The 19,093-nt window shown below is 39.9% G+C and overlaps 1 protein-coding gene across 1 annotated transcript in view; it reads left to right on the forward strand.

Moving 5' to 3' along the window:
• Window positions 1-19,093, forward strand: part of rab35b (RAB35, member RAS oncogene family b) — an 88,546-nt gene that overhangs the window by 32,856 nt on the left and 36,597 nt on the right. Inside the window, exon 3 of the mRNA XM_073055684.1 lies at window positions 1,907-2,030. Within this exon, the coding sequence (XP_072911785.1) occupies window positions 1,907-2,030 (124 nt within the window). The remainder of the gene's footprint in view (window positions 1-1,906; window positions 2,031-19,093) is intronic.

Here is a 19,093-nt window from a genome sequence, read left to right on the forward strand (position 1 = left end):
TGCTACTTCCAAAAAAACTATTAAAGATTCATCAAGCAGAACTTTCCATATACCAAGCCATACTGATTCCTCCTAATTAGACTATCCAAATCCTGGTAGATCCTGTCCCACAGAATTCTCTCCAATAACTTCCAAATTACTGATATCAAACTGATTGAACTGTAGTTCCCAGGCTTGTCCTTGCTACCTGTCTTCCAGCCAACTTCCAGTCTTTGGGAGTTTCTGTGGCTCATAATGAAGTAAATATCTCGACAAAGGCCTATGCAATTTCTCCTCTGGCTTCCTACAAAGTCTGAGATTCACTCAGTCAGGACCATTTTAATATGTTGTAAGGTTGTAAATATCTCCTCTTTGGTATCATGAATGTCCTCTAAACCATATCCACTTTTTTTCCTTTATCTCTTAAGCAACCATAATATTCTCTTCAGTAAACACAGAGGAGAACAATTTGATAAACATTCCACCTAACCTGTGGCTTGAGACATAGGAGGCCCTGCTGATCTGACAGGGGACCTACTCTCCCTAGTCACCCTTCTTTTTCCTTTGATACAGCTATAGAACATCTTGGGATTTTCTATAACCTTCCTTGTTAGATCTACCTCATGGTGCTGATTTCTACCTTGAGTATATTCTTAATTTTTTTATAGCCATCAAGGTATTCACTCATCCCTGATCTAAGCCCAATGTGTGCCTCTTTCTTTTGACCAGAGCTTCAATGCATCTTCTGTGTGGCACATGGCCAAGTGGTTAAGGCATTGGACTAGCGATCTGAAGGTCTTAAGTTCGAGCCCCAGCCAAGGCAGCGTGTTGTGTCCTTGAGCAAGGCACTTAACCGTACATTGCTCCAGTCTACCCAGCTGAAAATGGGTACTGGCAAAATGCTGGGGTTAACCTCGCGATAGACTGGCATCCTATCTGGGGGAGGAGTCTTGTACTCTCAGTCGCTTCACGCCACGGAAACCGGCATAAGCCTATAAGGCTCAGGACAGACTTTAACTCAATATATCTTTTTAGCCAGCGTTTCCTAAACTTGCCAGGTTTACCCTTCACCCTATGGGAACATGCTGCCCCTGGGCTCTTGAGATCACGTTCTTAAATGCCTCCCACTGGCCATTTGTTCCTTTCCTTTATTCATTCATTCCATAGTGATTTGATGTTTGTGCAGATATATTTTGGCTGACTTGTGTACTATCAATGCTGAAACACTTTCTAAAACTGGCACATGTACATGATAAGTTTAAACTTTGTTTGAAACTAAATTTTGACCCTGTTTGCATTTCCTCATCATATACCAGCATCTGAGTGCAAGAAGCTTTTTCTAGTGTAGGAGCAACAGTTTGACCAGAAATATTATGGATTAATCAACACTTTTCTCTTTTACTCTGCATGAGTGTGAGGTTCCCAACACAGTAGCTGCAACTACTGTGGAACATTGTCTTGATCTGGTCAAAAGCCAATTTCAAGTAAAAAATGTTGGAAATGTTCGAAGTTGTGCATATGTGAGAAAGAAACGGTTAAAATTTTAGGTCCAATATCCTTCATTATAAAGTCACAGCTTGATGTGTTAATGTAGTTTCTTTCTCTTCAGATGCTGCCTAGTCAAAGTATTTGCAGCATTTTCCATTATTTCAAATTTGCAATCTTAACAGGATTCTTTCTCTTAAGAAGCCACCTTAAATTATTTAGAATGATTTATACTTTATGGGGAATGGAATGCCAATGTTTATACATAACATTCAAGGGAAAGCCTTGCCACAAACTGCAGAAATACTGTTTATGCTAGAATGTAATGATTCTAATTGCTTCCCTCAGCTATTCACCAGACTATTTTGACTTCTCTACTTGGACCAGAATAATATCTCTGTTGAATTTTAAGCAATTGTGCTCTACTTTCCTTTATCCATAGGCAGCTACATAACTACAATAGGGGTGGATTTTAAGATAAGAACAGTGGAAATCAATGGCGAGAAAGTTAAGTTGCAGATCTGGGACACAGCTGGGCAAGAACGATTTCGAACCATCACCTCCACGTGAGTCCAGTTCCCAACCAGCCCACTTTGTAGATTTGTGTTGTTAACCCTTAAGCAGATTTCATGTTGATGGGTTGGACAGTTGACTGTTTGCTATCTGGATGCTGTAGCTTGAGTTGTAATGGGATTATGGGAGCCATGTATTATCATTGCCTAGGAGGATTGTGCAAAGTACAAAGGGAATCCAAACACACAATAATTTTTCACATTGTATAAATTGAACATGTTTGCTTCTATATGGAAAGTTGATTTAAAATACTCATCTTAATATTTCTACTATGTAAGAGAATGCTTGTATCTAGAGCACTTAACAAAATATACAAAAACAGGCACTATTTGGAATCAAATCTCATTCTTTCTTTGAGTGAGTTGAGAAGTGTAGTGCAGTTTGCATTACCAAGTTGCAGACATGATTACCTTTATGATTAGAAAAGGCTGAAGTTTCAAAATTAGGTTTATTATTACTGACAAATGTTGTGACATTTGTGGCTGTAGTACAGTGCAATGCATAAAATATACTATAAATTATAATTTAAAAATCAAGTCCCCTCTCATCCTTCTCTCCAAAGAGAAAAACCCTAGCTCATAAGACATGCTGTCTAATGCAGGCATCCTGCTAAAACTCCTCTGGGCCCTTTCTAAAGCTTCTACTTCCTTCCTATAATGAGCGACCAGATCTGAACACAATCAGAATCAGAACCCTCCGAGTTTTACTTCCAGAATTAAAACCAGGAATTTTTAGTTCTGTCAGCCAGTGTTCTTGGAGCCTTCTCTCATTGTGACACACCCTTCAGACGTGGCAGGTAAATTGAAACCTCCTAATTCTCCTACTCAGTGTTAAGCAATTGTTGATGTTAATTGATATGAGTTTATATTGATCTTGTGATGGCAAATCTTACAAGCAAAATCAGGTATATTATTGAGAGGTCAGCAGACTTCAAATGTGCTGGACAAAGTTCATCCTCTAATCCCAAATATCCAATTGGCCTTAATTCCATAGCTGTACTGTGAAAGGCAAAATCTTGCAGCTGTGTGTCTAAAGAGGTGGGTGCAAATGCAGTGGTTAGCACTCTTTACAATGCCAGCAACCCGGGTTCATTTCCCACCACTGTAAGGAGTTTGTACGTTCCTTCTGTGGGTTTCCTCCTGTAGCCCGAAGGTGTGCTGCTTGGTAGGTTAATTGGTCCTTTGTAAATTGTCCCGTGATTAAGCTAGGGTTAAATTTGGCATTGCTGGATGGCGATTGTTAAGGACCTATTCTGCACGGTATCTCAATAAAAAAAGTGAGCTGAAGTGCTGAAGCATTGTAGTAGCTATCAAGTTCAGGAGGTATGCCCTTTTGTTCTAGAGTTGATTAGTAGTTCAGGAGGTAGAGCTTTGTAGGTATGCCCTTTTGTTCTAGAGTTGATTAGCTATTTGGCGAACACCACTGAAGCTTATTAAAGGTTTGCTTTCAGAAGCATTCAGGAAGCACATAATTGTTTACAGGTTGTTAGATGTATATTGAACAAAAAAATCAAAGGGCTGAATAAAAATAGTTTCTACCCTTTGTTCAAATGTGAATGATTACAAAGGTTGAAGAAACCATCACTTAGATCTTGACTTTTGGTATTGCCCAAATATTGCAGTCAAAATTCACTTACAACTTTTAGTCGTTTCTAGCTCTTTTTGATTATCTTTATCACACTTTTTGCTGTTGAACTCTTTCCATCAGAATATAGCTATAGTTGCAAGAAGTTTGTGAATCCTTTGCAATTACATGGTTTTCTGCATTAATTGCTCGTGAAATATGGTCTGATTTTCATCGAAGTCACAATAATAAACAAACACTTTGCCTAATAACACACAAACAGTTGTACTAATTCTCATCAATGCTGAGAACCATTTAAACAATCACCGTCTATAATACTCACTGGAATTTAGAAGATTGAGGGGGGATCTTAAATTCTAAAGGGATTGGACAGGCTAGATGCAGGAAGATTGTTTCCGATGTTGGGGAAGTCCAGAATGAGGGGTCACAGTTTAAGGATAAAGGGGAAGCCTTTTAGGACCGAGATGAGGAAAAACTTCTTCACACAGAGAGTGGTGAATCTGTGGAATTCTCTGCCACAGGAAACAGTTGAGGCCAGTTCATTGGCTATATTTAAGAGGAAGTTAGATATGGCCCTTGTGGCTAAAGGGATCAGGGGGTATGGAGAGAAATCAGGTACAGGGTTCTGAGTTGGATGATCAGCCATGATCATACTGAATGGCGGTGCAGGCTGGAAGGGCCGAATGGCCTACTCCTACACCTATTTTCTATGTTTCGATGTCTAGGTTCAAAAAAAGTATTTGAATCTCTGGAGTAATGCTTTCTACAAAAGCTATTTGGAGTCACCTGTTCCAGTCAATGAGATTTGAGGTGTGGATTATAGAGGTGCTCTGCCCTATAAAAAGGACACATACAGTCAGAAATCTCTAGAACTTGTTAAAGTGGTGCCCACTGGAAGAAGAACATTGAAGAAGAATGGCGTTCATGGAAGGACACCACTGAGGAAACCACTGCTCTCCAGACAAAAATATTGTTGCAGGTCTCAAGTTTGCAAATGACCACCTGGATATTTCACAGCACTTCTGGATCAATATTCTGTAGACAGTAGAGACAAAAGTTGAACTTTTTGGCAGAAATGCCAATTGCTATGTTTAGAAGAAAAAGAACACTGCACACCAATACCAAAACCTCATCCCACCTGTGAAGCATGGTGGAAGGAGCATCATGGTTTGGGGCTGTTTTGCTGCCTCAGGACCTGGACAGCTTGTAATCCTTGAGGAACAATGAATTCAAAATTGTATCAAGACATTTTACAGGCAAATGTCAGGGTAGCGGACTATCACTTGAAGCTTAATGGAAGTTAGATGATGCATCAAGACAGTGGTCCAAAGCACGAGTAAATCAGCAACAGAATAGTTTAAAAAGAAGAAAGTTTGTGTGTTGTAATGGCCAGAGTCCAGACCTTAACCCCAATTGAGATGCTGTGTCATGAACTGTAACAGTTTTGTATGGAGAAATGGTCCAAAATTCCTCACCACCACTGTGCAAGTCTGATCAGCAGCTACAGGAAATGTTCGGTGGAGGTTATTGCTTCTAAAGGAGGTTCCACCAGTTATTAAATACAAGGGTCCACTTACTTTTTCCAGCCTGGACTGCAAGTGATTAAACAATGTGTTCAATAAAGACATGAAAAGTACAATTGTTTGTGTGTTATTAGTTCAGGCAGATAGTGTTTGTCTGTTACTGTATTGTGACTTAGATAAAGATCAGACCACATTTTATGAGTAATTAATGCAGAAAACCAGGTAATTGAAAAGGGTTCACAAACTTTTCCTTGCAACTGTGTGTTTTGATCCTCTGCTTCTGGAGGTCTGTATTCCATTTTATTAATGTGTTATTGACAGTAGCCTATCACTGAGTGAAGTGGTTTCTGCATATAATGTGCTGCAATTCGCTTGTCTTTTCTTAAGGCACATGAAAGTATGAAATGGAGAAAAGTTCACTGCTTCAAGCATATTGACATTCAGTTATATCGTTGCTGCTCTAATCCTCATCTTTCTATAAATGCTTTGGTTCCAAGGTTGTTACTTGCCTCCCTAACAACAGAAAGTCTCCTTTTAAATTGAACTCAATCTCCCCAGTTATTTTGAGTAGCTGAGATTTTCCTAGTTCCACCATTTGTGTGAGGAAATGCTTATTGACTTCTCCAAGTAGAGTAGCTCATTTTAAGAGTGTCCCATAAGCTGGACTCTGACAAAGTCAGTTAAGCATGACCTTCCTGTTATTGAGTTGTGGTTTCCTAACCACTTTCCCCAGCATACGATGAAAGCGTGAACAGACACATACATTGAAACATTTAGGTTGTTAAAGTTAAAGAAATGAGGGTTGAAATAAAAAGTCATAACTATGACTTGTGTGTATGAGAAACATATTTCCGTTACAGAGTGGGGGTAATCCAGCTAAGCATGTTGAATCGGTTTTTGGAGGTTTCTCTTTACAATCTATAACAGGGATTGTTATCTGATCTATGGTCCCATGTTCAGTTCACAATCTTATGACCAGTATTGTGCTTGATTGTTACAGGTCATCATTGATTTCCCTATAGCTTAAAAACAATTAGTTTAAATAGCGTTTTAGGTGATGATTTAATCCTATGAATGGTAAACTATCCTATCTTACCTGCAAGATATTATGAGGCTTAATTTGGTTATAATCGGTTGTGGTTTAACTTTCATGATGTCATTTCCGGTGGCATTCTTGTTGAGGACAACAGGCAGGAAATTGACAGCAGATTGAGTCTTTCGAACTGTTAATTTAAATTGTTCCCTGCATTGTTTGTCTCCTTTAACTTGACCTTTGCAATCATCTTTGTCTGCCTTTCTGACCAGGGCTTTAAATTTCACTTGCCAGATTAAATAATGGTCCAGTTTATCATAACATTTACAAATTAAGATGAAACTAGTTCTGTAAAGACTCTGTGTGGTCAGTGTTAGATGATCATCTTGCAAAGACTGCTAGTAATAATGGTCAGAACTAACTTTAAGACTTCTACCATTAAAATTTGAGTTGAAATCTGCCCTGTTTGGACAATAGTTTGGTAATCTGATGTAACAGTGGTGACTTGAATCTATTTTTCTCCTGATTGGAGAACTAGGCTGACTCCTGAATTTATTGAAAAGAAGGTATTTTGTGTGTACTTATTATTTTTTTGGAAAGTGAAGCAATGTCTCTTGCATGTTCAAGATTCATACAGATGGCATTTGGAATTTAGAGTTGATTATGATAGTGACAGGCAAAATAGATTAGTTATACTTGTGCGGAAAGTGTCTTGTTTGCTACTTATTTTATCTGAATTCCTATTTTGTTTAGTCTATGAATATGAGCAAAGAAACTTTCTAGCTATTATTTAAAATAGCATTTTTCCACACTTTGCTTTCACACACCATAGTTGGTTGCAACATCTAAACTGTTTGGTCTGTGCTTATTAAACTATTGTTCCCTATCCTTAGATATTTTTCCAAAGCTACTTTGTATTTCAGCATAAATAATGAATGAATACTGTAGAACATAGGATGCCACAGGACAGTACAAGCCCTTCAGCGTATGATTTGCCAACCTTTTAATGTAGTCAAAGTTTGATCCAGTTTCCTACATAAGTCTCCATTTTTCTATCATCCATGTGCTATCTTAGAATTTCTTAAATGCCCTTCATGTATCTGCTTCTAGCACCACCCCAGGTAGGGTGATCCACACACTCACCATTCTGTTTATTAAAAATAACAACTTGCCTCTGACATCCCCCTTTATACTTCCCTCCAATTGCCTTAAAACTATGACCCCTTGGTATTAACCATTTCTGCCCTGGGAAAAAGTCTCTGGCTAGCCACTTGATCTATGCTTGTATACCTCTATCAAATTGCATCTCATTCCTCATTGCTCCAAAGAGAAAAGCCCTATCTCACTCAACTGTCTTTGTTAGATATGTTCTCAAATCTAGGCAGCATCCTCCGCACCCCTTCTAAAGCTTTTGCACCCTTCAAGCAGTAGTGAATCAAGGCAACTGGACTTGTCGTGTTGTCTAGAAGACTCTCATTCATCCGAGAGGCTTCTTTGGTTCTGATCCATGGTGAGTAGTTTTCTGGTTTATAAACTGTTGTTTAAAGGTTTTACAATCACAAGAGGGTCATTAAGAGTCATAGAGTAAATTAGAGGGTTATTAATTGTATCTTTGCATAAGTGGAGGTGTGTACTGTTGTGGAGACACAGGGTAGAGAGATGTTAGGACTGCATTGTAAGTAGCTGATAGGTGGTGTTACCCCACTCCCTCTGTTCAGGGATGGGTTTTCCATTTTGACAAAGATGGCTTCTTTAACCCTTCTTTCAAACCATCTGTCTTCCCTGTCCAAAATGTGCTCATTGTTATCATTAAAGGAGTGTCTTTTGTCCTCTAGGTGTAGATACACAGTGGAGTCTTGATCTGTGTTGGGCCATCCATTTGTAAAGTGGTTGTTTGTCTCACTGATATACAAAACTGTGCAGTTCTCATTGCATTGGATAGCAATTTATGTTTGGGTGTATGATCCTTAGGGTGGATGGGTTTCTGTCTGAGTGTGTTTGTAGGTTTGAAAACACAGGGATTTGAATCCCACTTCTCTGAATAAAGGGGTAGGGGTATGACACCACCTATCAGCCACTTGCAATGTAGTCCTAACATCTCTGCCCTGGTGTGGCGCCTCCACAACAGTTCACACCTCCATTCATGCAAAGGTAAGACTAATAACCCTCTCATTACCTTTATGACTCTTAACGACTCTCAGGTGTTTTGCTATGCCTTGAAACAACTCAGGCTATGTCCACACTACGCCAGATAAATCTGTAACCGAAGCTTTTTCTCTTCGTTTTTACCCTCCGTCCACACTAAAACGGTGTTTTCGTCCCCCGAAACCAGAGCTTTTCAGAAACACTTTCCAGGGTGGGTATTTTTTGAAAACACCGCTCAGGCAGATTAGTGTGGACAGGGTAACCGGAGAAATCTGAAAACGCTGTCAGACGGCAGAGCGCCATTTCATTGTTTTCTTGAACGCAACCTAACAATTTCAGAACAAACGGCAACGAGACTGAAGCCAGAAGAGTTAGAAGTGTACTCACCAAATACTTTGACCCATAACTTACTGAATAAATAAATATACTGTACTCACTTTGCCCCGTTTTCTGTCCTTGCTTGTATGAAGGTGGTTTACCTATTTATGCAAATACTTCTCTGACAATAGATGTGTAACAGCCTAATGTAACATTGTATGGAAGTACAAGATAATATTGATGCAGACATGTTTTACACATTTAACAAGGTGCTTTATTAATGCAACAGAGTTAGTCAGTTTTTCAATGTTCGTCGTCAGCCCGGTCAATCTGTCCGTGAACTCCCTGTCGGTTGCCTCCATACGCTTCAGTATTTGTTTTGTTTTACTTTTAGATCTTACTGCGCGAGAGCCCGTCGTTTAAGTTTTTCTAGTTTATAACTGAACAAACTCAGCGAGTCTTTCACAGCGAGATTCAATACCAAACGTCGCTTGTTTTTGGTAGATGTGTCTTGCGGATGCGCAGTAGGAGGAGTTTCGATGAAATATCCATTTCATTGTGGACAGAGATATTTTTTAAAACGCATAGTGAGGACGCCTATCGTTTTTACGCGAAACCGGCGTTTTCAAAATTATCCGGTCTAGTGTGGATGTAGCCTCAGAGTTTATGACCCACCATTGCTGAAAACTGAAGAAACCTCTCAGATGAGTGGTGAAACGTCTTCCAGGCAACACAACAAGTCCAGTTGCCTTGATTCACTACTACTTGACCTGGATAACTGAGAACCTTTGTTGACATTTTGCACCCTTATAATGAGGTGACCAGAACTGAACACAATATTCCAATTAATTCCAGCTGCTACATTTCCTCATGGCTTCTGAACCTAATTAATGAAGGCAAACACACCATACACCTTCTTAGCTACCCTCTAAACTTGCACAGCCACTTTGGATCTATGGACATGTACTCCAGTCTTTCTGCTTCTCCACACTGCTAAGAACTATGCCCTTAATCCTGTATTCTGCCTTCAAATTTGACCTTCCAAAGTGAATCACTCCACATTTTTCCAGATTGAACTCCATTTGCTAATTCTCAGTCCAGCTCTGCATCCCCTCAATGTCCCATCGTAACCTATGACAACCTTTTACGCTATCTGTAACTCCACCAACATTCGCGCTATTTGCAAACTTACTAACCAACTCTTCCACTTCTTCATCCATCCTTTATTAAAATGAGAAACATTGGGGTTCCCAGAACAGATCCCTGCGGAATACCACTGATCACCAGCATTCATGCAGAATAGCTTCATCTATATCCGCCCTTTGTCTTCTGTGGGCAAAGCCATTCTGAATTCACAACAAAGTTTCCCCAGATCCCACACTTCCTGTCTATCTGAATGAACCTACCATGGGGAACCTTGTATGCCTTACTATAGTCTATATACACAACATTCACTGCTCTACCATCATCATTGGACTTTGTCACATCCTCAGAGAAGTCAGTCGTGCTCATGAGGCACAACCTACCTCTCGCAAATTCATGCCATCTGTGCATCTCCAAATGCTCGTAAATCCTGTCTCTAAGAATCTCCTCCAATAATTTGCCTACCATTGAAATAAGACTGGCTGGTCTTTAATCCCAGGGATTTTCCTTACTCCCTTACATGGAAAAAGGATTAACAGTTGTCACCTAATAATCATCTGGCCAATGAGGAGACAAAGATCATCACCAGAGGTGCTGCAGTCTCTTCCCTTGGTTCCCTTAGTAACCTGGGATTATATCCCATCAGCTCTGAGGATTTATCTACCCTATTGTTTTTCAAAAGTTCCATTGCATCCTCCATCTCAACATTGATATTTTCTAGCATTTCAGCCTGTTTTACGCTGTTGTCACAGATGTCAAGGTCCCTGAAGCAATGTATTCATTAAGGTACATCCCTTACCTCCTCTGACTCCAACTATATGTTTCCTCTTCTATCCTTGATTAGTCCTACCTTCATTTTAGTCATTCTCTTATTTTTCGCATGCAGAATGCCTTTGGTTTTCCTTATTCTTATTTGCCAGGTCCTTCTCATGCCTTGTTCTAGCTCTCCTAATTCCTTTCTTCAGCTTCTTCCTGGCTATCTTGACTGTCCAGAATCTTGTCTGACCCTTGCTTCCTAAAACTTGTAAACTTCTTTCTTCCTCCTGACAAAAGTCCTACATCCCCTGTCAACCAAGGTTCCTTCACCCTACCATCCAAACTCCTCCCATTCATGTTCTCTAATCTGTACACTTCTGAGAGTTTCTTTCTCGCCAAAATATCAGTGTTTAAAGTTTTTTCCCCAAAACATAATGCAGTTTGAAACTGAGTAAATAAATGCCTGTTTTTATATTTTTGTGTTTCACAGCTGATTTGTTTATTGTCAAAGGACAGAATAGGGAAGTAACAATTTCTATAAGGAAGTAAGAATTTAGGCCCATCAGACTACCTATGGATATTCTGAAGCTAATCATAGCTAAAGTAGTCTCATTGAAGATTATTTGCTGTGGTAATATAGAAAACCTAGCAGGCAGATTGTCTGCAGAAAAGTCCTGCAAATACTGATGAAAGAAATGAAGTGATTATCTGTTTTTGTTTTGACAATTAAGAAATAAGATTTAGCCTGGACTGAGGACACAAAGAATCCAACTGCTCATTAAAATAGAGCAGTGGGATTCTTTGCATCCATCCAAAATGGTAAATGGGGACTCATTAGTAAGGTGGCAGTGCTGCACTCTCTTGATGTCATGTTGGTTCATAAGAAAGCTCCAGAATTGGGTTAAAATCCACTACAACTGAGTTGCCATTTAGAGTCCAATCACTGAGCCATGGCCCATTGAATGAGAATTGAAAAATGTATTGAAAATTAGCTTCCTTGAAATGTCTGCTTTGGAATTACGGTGAAGATAAATTTGTGGGTTTAGTCTAATTATTATTTCAGTCATACAATATGAAAGGTGCACTGTAGGATCATAGTCATAGAGCACCACTAGTACAAAAATAGGCCCTTCAGCCCATCTAGTTCATGCTGAACCATTATTCTGCCTGGTTCCATCAACTCGCACCTGGACCATAGTCTTCTATATCTTTTCTGTCCAATTTTCTCTTAAATTTTGAAATCGAACTCTTATTCACCACTTCGCTGGCAGCTCATTCCACACTTGCACCACCCTCTGAGTGAAGACGTTCTCCCTCAGATTCCCCTTAAATGTTTCACCTTTCACCCTTGATCTATGAGTTATACTGTAGTCTCACCCAGTCTCATAGAAAAAGTCAGCTTGCGTTTATCTATATCCCTCATAATTTTGTACACCTCTTTCAAATCTCCCCTCATTCTCCTACACTTCAGGGAATAAAGTCCTAACCCATTCAGCCTTTCCCTATAACTCAGGTTCTCAAGTCCCAGCAACATTTCACACAAGATAATGTTTGCACAATTTGCTTGAAAGTTTGAATAAAATGTAGCTATATTAAGATCTTTTGGTAGCTAGGGCAATTGCTTGTTTCCTTCTTTTCTGTCATATGTATCACATGAAGTGGCTACTTACTCAAGATGTGCAAAAGCTCACTGCTGAAGTGATCATGGAAAAGATCAACTTGTATCAATATGTATTTATAGCAAATAAGACTGGTAAATCCTGTAATGTGACAGTATCTTAATGATAGTGATAAATTTATCTTTTTAGATTGTTCCTCATACTGTTTTTATTTGGTGCTTTTACTATGACTGTTCGTAGGATGCAAGTCATTCAGGGGCTGGAATTAGAATTTCGCTACAATATTTTTTCATCAGTTGTCAATGGAGAACTTTTTGATGTGGTTGTTTTAAACAATATTTCAACACTTGCTGTTACGGCACTTCATTCTAATTTTGCACAATGGCTTCAAAGGCACTCCCTGTTGTAGACATCCGCTGGTGAAAACCACACTTGTTCACTGACAGGAAGTTAAGTCTCCATTAGAGGGGTGCATTTTGCTGACACCAGTCAGCCTCTTGAAAAACTTTTAATTTTTATATTAAGCTTTATGCTGGGGCAGTGGGAAGACTCTTAATTATTTGGATTACTAAATGAAATTTTTTTAAAATAACCAACAGTTTGCATTGTTTTAGACAAAGAGGGAAAAATAGTTAGCTCCATTAGTCACCTTCAGAAAAGAAAAATGTCAAAGGAAGGTTTTATGTATAAAGTTGGCATCAATCATTGTTGCGCACAGCCACCTCGCACAAGTACTGATAATGTTCAAAAAATGTTTCTTTTTAATAAAGGCCCTCTATTAGTTGGAGCAGCAAAGAGAGGTCTTGTTCTTTGAAATCATGTGATCTGTAATCTGTGGTAGTCTTCTATGTACACACAAGATGGTAGATACGTAATTCTTGCTTTACTAACAAACCTAAAAATGACACCATCTCAGTGGAGCTCTCTCAGTTCTGTACAGGAGTGTTACCCTAGGCTTTTGTGTTAAAGCTTCTGCCTTGAAAGTTGAAGCAGGAATCTTCTGCCTTTGGCAGTAAGCGTGCTATCATCTGAGCCACAGCTGCCACACTTTTAGGTTTGAGTGATTGTAGATTGTGGTTGTCTCTCTCAGACAGTCTGCATGCAGAAAAATGTAGCATATTGAATTTAGGTGTGCATTCTTAACTGTTGGAGCTGGAAGTTTGAAAAAGAACATGGGTGTCTGAACCTACTTGGCGTTGCCACATTATTTTTAGTAACTTCATTTAAAAATGTGAAATATGAAAGGGTACCAATCACAAACAAGAGGAAGTCTGCTGATGGTGGAAATCTGAGCAACACCGACAAAATGCTGGAGGAATTCAGCAGGCCAGGCAGCATCTAGGAAAAGAGTACAGTGGAAGTTTGGGGCCGAAATGTCCATTGTACTCTTCCATAGATGCCGCCTCGCCTGCTGAGTTCCTCCAGCATTTTGTGTGTGTTGTTATGAAAGGGTTCCATTTGTTGGGCTGAGCATAAGAATATAATCTGGACATATTACCCTGTGTAAATTACAGTGCAGATTATGTTGTACATTGATTTTAAATCCAAGAGCATTGGGCATCAAACAGTAATTGGAGGGTGACTGAAGTAAATGCAGACAGAATTGCGGAAAGGAATTTGATTCATCTAGGTACATTCAGAAATATCCTACATTTTGTTTTGCTGTGTTCTAATTTTTCTTAAACAATTAAAAAATGTTATCTTCGTCTTCCTGGTTGACGTGTTGATCATACTGCTCTTGCTCAGTAACTTTACTGGTGTTAATTTGTATTTACTTGTTTGATGTTTGCTATTTAAGGACTATGGTTTGGATTTACACTCTTCCACTTCTGTAACCGTATTCTTCATTGTCAGTAATAGAATCCTTACTGTAAGGACAAAGTATTGTTATTCCTCCTAGGTCTGACCAGTGACGATAAGGATTGGTTTCTCTATTACTGTAATGTTTCCATACCTTGGCAACCAGAGCTGAAGTTCACTTTGATTGCATTTTCCTTTGCCTTGTATAATTTTGCCTCTTTTTATTAAGTGACTATATTACACATCAAATCTACTCATTTTAGAGCACTTTCACTTTCATTTTTGACTATTTTAGCAGTTTTTGCCAAACATATCTCGGCAATTGTTTCTTCCTGCATGTGGAAATTTTGAAGTATATTTTGACCAAGTCTTTCCATAACTTCTGAACTGCTTTCTCCGATTCCATTCTTGCTAATACTCTGGGGGCAATGCAACCAAATCCAAGCTGTTGATATATTAATTTCTACAGCTCCCTCAGCCAGCAGACGTCAGTGGGAGAAGACTAGATGAGTGGATTTAGTATGAGCTGCGGCATGGACCCTGTTTACCTGTGCTGCACACTGCATGCACTCTGAGTTATATTTTATTAACTTGTGGTACTTTTATGTGCTGTGTGTGATGCATGTTTTGTTGGTGCAGAGGAAAGTTGTTTAATTTATACGTACAGTAATAGAAAAGTACAGCACAGAAACAGGCCCTTCAGTCCATGTAGTCAATGCCGAACCGTTTAAACTGCCTACTCCATTCGACCTGCACTGGGACTACAGCCCTCTGTACCTCTATCATCCATGTACCAATCCAGACAACTTAAAACATTGAAATCGAGCTTGTATGCACCACTTGTTATGGTAACTCATTCCATACTCTCACGACCCTCTGAAGAAGTTTCTCCTCATGCTCCCCCTGAAACTTTTCACCTTTCACTCTTAACCCATGACCTCTAGTTGTAGTCCCACCCAACCTCAGTGGAAGAAGCCTGCTTACATTTACCCTATCTAAACCTTTAATAATTTTGTATACATTTATCAAATCTTCCCCTCAATCTTCTATGTTCAGGCAAACTCAGGTCCTCCAGTCCCGGTGACATCCTTGTAAGTTTCCTCTGTACTCTCTCAACGTTGTTTATATCTTTCCTGTAGGTAGGTGACGAAAACTGCATGGAATGCTTCAGCCTAAGCCTTACCAATGTCTTCAACATATCATTCCATCTCATGTACTCAGTACTTTGATTTATGAAGGCCACTGTGCCTAAAGCTTTCTTTATGATCCTATCTGCCTGTGACACCACTGTCAATGAATTATGGAGCTATATTCCCAGATCCCTTTGTTTTACAGCAATCCTCAGTGCCCTAGCATTCACTGGGCAAGTCCTACCCTGGTTGGTCCTACTGAAGTACAACACCTCACACTTGTCTGCATTAAATTCCATCTCCCATTTTCAGCCCATTTCTTCCACTGCAAGCTCTGACAGTCTTCCTTAGTGTCCACTACACCCCCAGTCTTGGTGTCGTCCCCAAATTTGCTGATCCAGTTAACCACATTGCCATCCAAATTATCGACTTAGATAACAAACAACGGACCTAGCACTGATCCCTGCAGTACACCACTAGTCACAGGCCTCCAGTCAAAAAGGCAACCATTTAGTACTGCTCTCTGGCTTCTTCCAGAAAGCCAATATCTAATCCAATTTACAACCTCATCTTGAATGTCAAGCCATAGAATCTTCTTGACCAACCTCCAAAGTGGGACCTAGTCAGGTAGCTTTCTAAAGACCATGTAGACAACATCCACTGCCTTGCCTTCATCAATTTTTCTGGTAACTTCCTTGAAAATTCTCTAAGATTGGTTAGACACAACCTACCACACGTGAAGTGTTGTTGAATATCCCTAATGAGTATTATCCAAATACTCCTATATCGGGCCCCTTAGAATACCTTCCATTAACTTACCCACACTGAGAATACCTTCCATTAACTTACCCACCACTGATGTCAGGCTCGCTGGCTTATGGAGCTTTTCTTAAACAGTGGAGCAACATTAGCTATCCTCCAATTCTCCAGTACCTCACCTGATGATAAGGATGATGATAAACTTGAATTTGTACAGTGGAGTTCTGTATAAATCGGAATTTAAACTTGGTGTTGTTTGAGAAGCCAGAAAGGAGAACATCAGAAAGATCAAACCTGAAAATGACTGTTACAGATAAATGATGTTTAGAGAATGGGTTGTGGGAATCAGCTGGAGGTTTGCTTTAAACAATAAGATGGAATATGTGATAATATATTGATGGTTAGAGTACAGATTTTTCTAAAACAACTGGTTTTAGATCTGTCAACAGAGTTTGTTTTGGCTGGAATACCTTGATTTTGAACAGATTCTGAGGTGGCTGTTATGAAATTGTTGATCTACTGGGTGTACCTGTGTGTGTGTAGATATGCTACAAACCCAGATGTGATGCTGTCCCCAGCCTTCTAATATTAAATGCAGAAACTGATAGAGAACAGGTAAACTGGTGGGTGTGAGTGTGGTATGGTGGGAAGGGGGATATGTGCTGTTCTTGAGTTGGAAATTGCTTTGTCGCATCTCAAAACCTTCAATTTTTCTGGGGCAACACACAAAAAAAATGCTGGAGAAACAGCATCTATGGAAATGGGCAAACAGTTGATGTTGAGCCAAGGCCCTTCATCAGGACTAGAAAAAAAGATGAGAAGTCACAGCAAGAAGATGGAGGGAGGGGAGGAAGAAGTACAAGGTAGCAGGTGATGGGTGAAATTTAGAGAGGGGGAATGGTGAAGTGAAGAGCTGGCAAGTTGGTGAAAGAGATAGAAGGCTGTAGGAGGGGGAAATTTGATAGGAGAGGATAAATCATGGAGAAAAGGGAAGGGGGAGGAGCACCAGAGGGAGGTGATGGGCAGTTGAGATGGGGTGGGGGAGATTGAGGGAAACAGGAATAGTGAAATGGGGGTGGAGAGGCAATTACCAGAAGTTCAAGAAATTGATGTTTATGTCATCAGGTTGGAAGCTACCCAGACAGAATATAAGGTGTTGTTCCTCCAGCCTGAGTGTGGCCTCATCACAACAATAGAAAAGACCATGAAATGACATGTCAAAGTGGGAATGGGAAGTGGAATTGAAATGGGTTGCTACCAGCTGATCCACTTGCAAGGATAAGTGCCAGGAGGAAGGGAAAGATGCAAATGGAACAAGTGCCACACCTGCCCCTACACCACCTCCCTCACTACATTCAGGACCCCAAACAGTCCTTCCAGGTGAGGTAACATTTCACCTGTAGGTCTGCTGGGATCATTTGGGTTTCTGGTGCTCCCAGTATGGCCTCCTGTATGTCAGTGAGACCAACATAGATTGGGAGACTGCTTTGCCAAGCACCTACACTCCATCCGCCAGAAAAAGCGCGATCTCCTGGTAGCCGTCCATTTCTGTTCACTCCCCATTTCCATTCCAGCATGTCAGTCCATGGCCTCCTGTACTGCTGTGATGAAGCCATGCTCAGGTTGGAGGAGCAACACTTCATATTCCATCTGGGTAGCCTCTATCCTGATGGCATGAACATCAATTTCTTGAACTTCTGGTAATTGCCCCCTCTCCTTCACCATTCCCCATTACTGTTTTCTCTCACCCTTCACCCTCACCCTCTCACCCCCACCTTCACCCCCCCTTCACCACCCACAGGATCTTCTACCCTCTCCTATCAGATTTCCCCCTCCTTCAGCACTTTACTTCATCCCTCCCCCCATCTTCTCGTTTTTTTTGTCCTGATGAAGGGTCCAGGCCCAAAACATTGACTGTTTATTTATTTCCATAGTTGCTGCCTGGCCTGCTGAGTTCTTCCAGCATTTTGTGTGTTTTGCCTTGGAATTCCAGCTTCTGCAGATTTTTTTGTTGCCTTTGATTTTTCTGCCATTGGATTTAATGCTTTGCTTTTGTAATGGAAAGTAAAGTGGGAGGTGAAATGAGAGGCAAAAAGAGCTGGGGATGTTTGAGAAGAAAAAAAAACAAGATCAACTTCTACACATTGTGTCAAAAATGAGGATATGAATCGTATAAGTAGGAAATGACATTTGGCCCTCACACCTTCTGTGCTTTTCATTGTCATTACGGTTAATGTTCTACCTCAGTGCTGCCTTTTTTCAGCCAGGAACCCTCAATTCAGTTAATTTTTAGAAGTCTTATTTTCTGCTCAAATATACTGAGTGAGTTTCAGTCTATTTTGAGTATTCCAGAATTTTCTGACCCTTTCAATAAAGCAGTTCTTTTAGTTCTCTTGCCAGTTTTGTACTCTGAGGCCGGTTAGAGGGGCAAGCTTGTCCCTCCCAAGCCCCGTAGAATGATGGGAGGAAATGTTGAGAGCTGTCAAAGTTTTGCAATTCACCACACAGGACTTTGACTATTTTAGTTCTTGGATGTTAAAGGGGTTGAGAAATCTGATGATTAATTAGAAAAGTAGGTGTTGAACAGAACTAGCTTTGTTATCATTGAATGGCTTGGGGTGCATGGCCACTTGGTTCTGTTTCTTGAATTTTGTCCATTTACACATTTCTTAGTTTATATCTTGAGTTGTTTGGTCTGCAAATGTTAATTCTGCAGAAGTCCTGCCACTTTGCTAAGAGTCCATTTTAAACATCAAAGATCTTTGTAGCACTTTGATATTTGATCACAGAAGAATACTCCTGATTGAACTAACTCCTCTCATAGTGGAGATTGGACAAGTGATTATTTTTTAAATCACTTTGTTTTATGTTACAATGATATTTGGCAGATCTCTTTGGATAAGGCTTTTGGAGTAGACTTGATGGGCCGAATATAGGAGATTCTGCTCCTATATCTTATGGTCATTTTGCCCTTTAAGCACCAGTTGGAGACCTGCCACCTTGCATCAGGCAATTGCCATAGTAACGTGCCTGTGAGAAATGTCAGCCTGTTACTTCCATTCAATTAGTGCAGATCATTACTGGTTCTGGGTATAAAATTTGAACAGTACTTAAAAGATGAATTTAACATTTGAATTATCTGGCAATTACAGGATGGAGGCAATTAATGAAAACCTACATATGTTTAAACGAGTGCTATTTAAAGTGAACCACCAGGATAGCAGCAAGCAAGCAAAGATGTGGGAT

This window comes from Hemitrygon akajei, chromosome 9 (assembly GCF_048418815.1).
Source record: "Hemitrygon akajei chromosome 9, sHemAka1.3, whole genome shotgun sequence".
NCBI lineage: Eukaryota > Metazoa > Chordata > Chondrichthyes > Myliobatiformes > Dasyatidae > Hemitrygon > Hemitrygon akajei.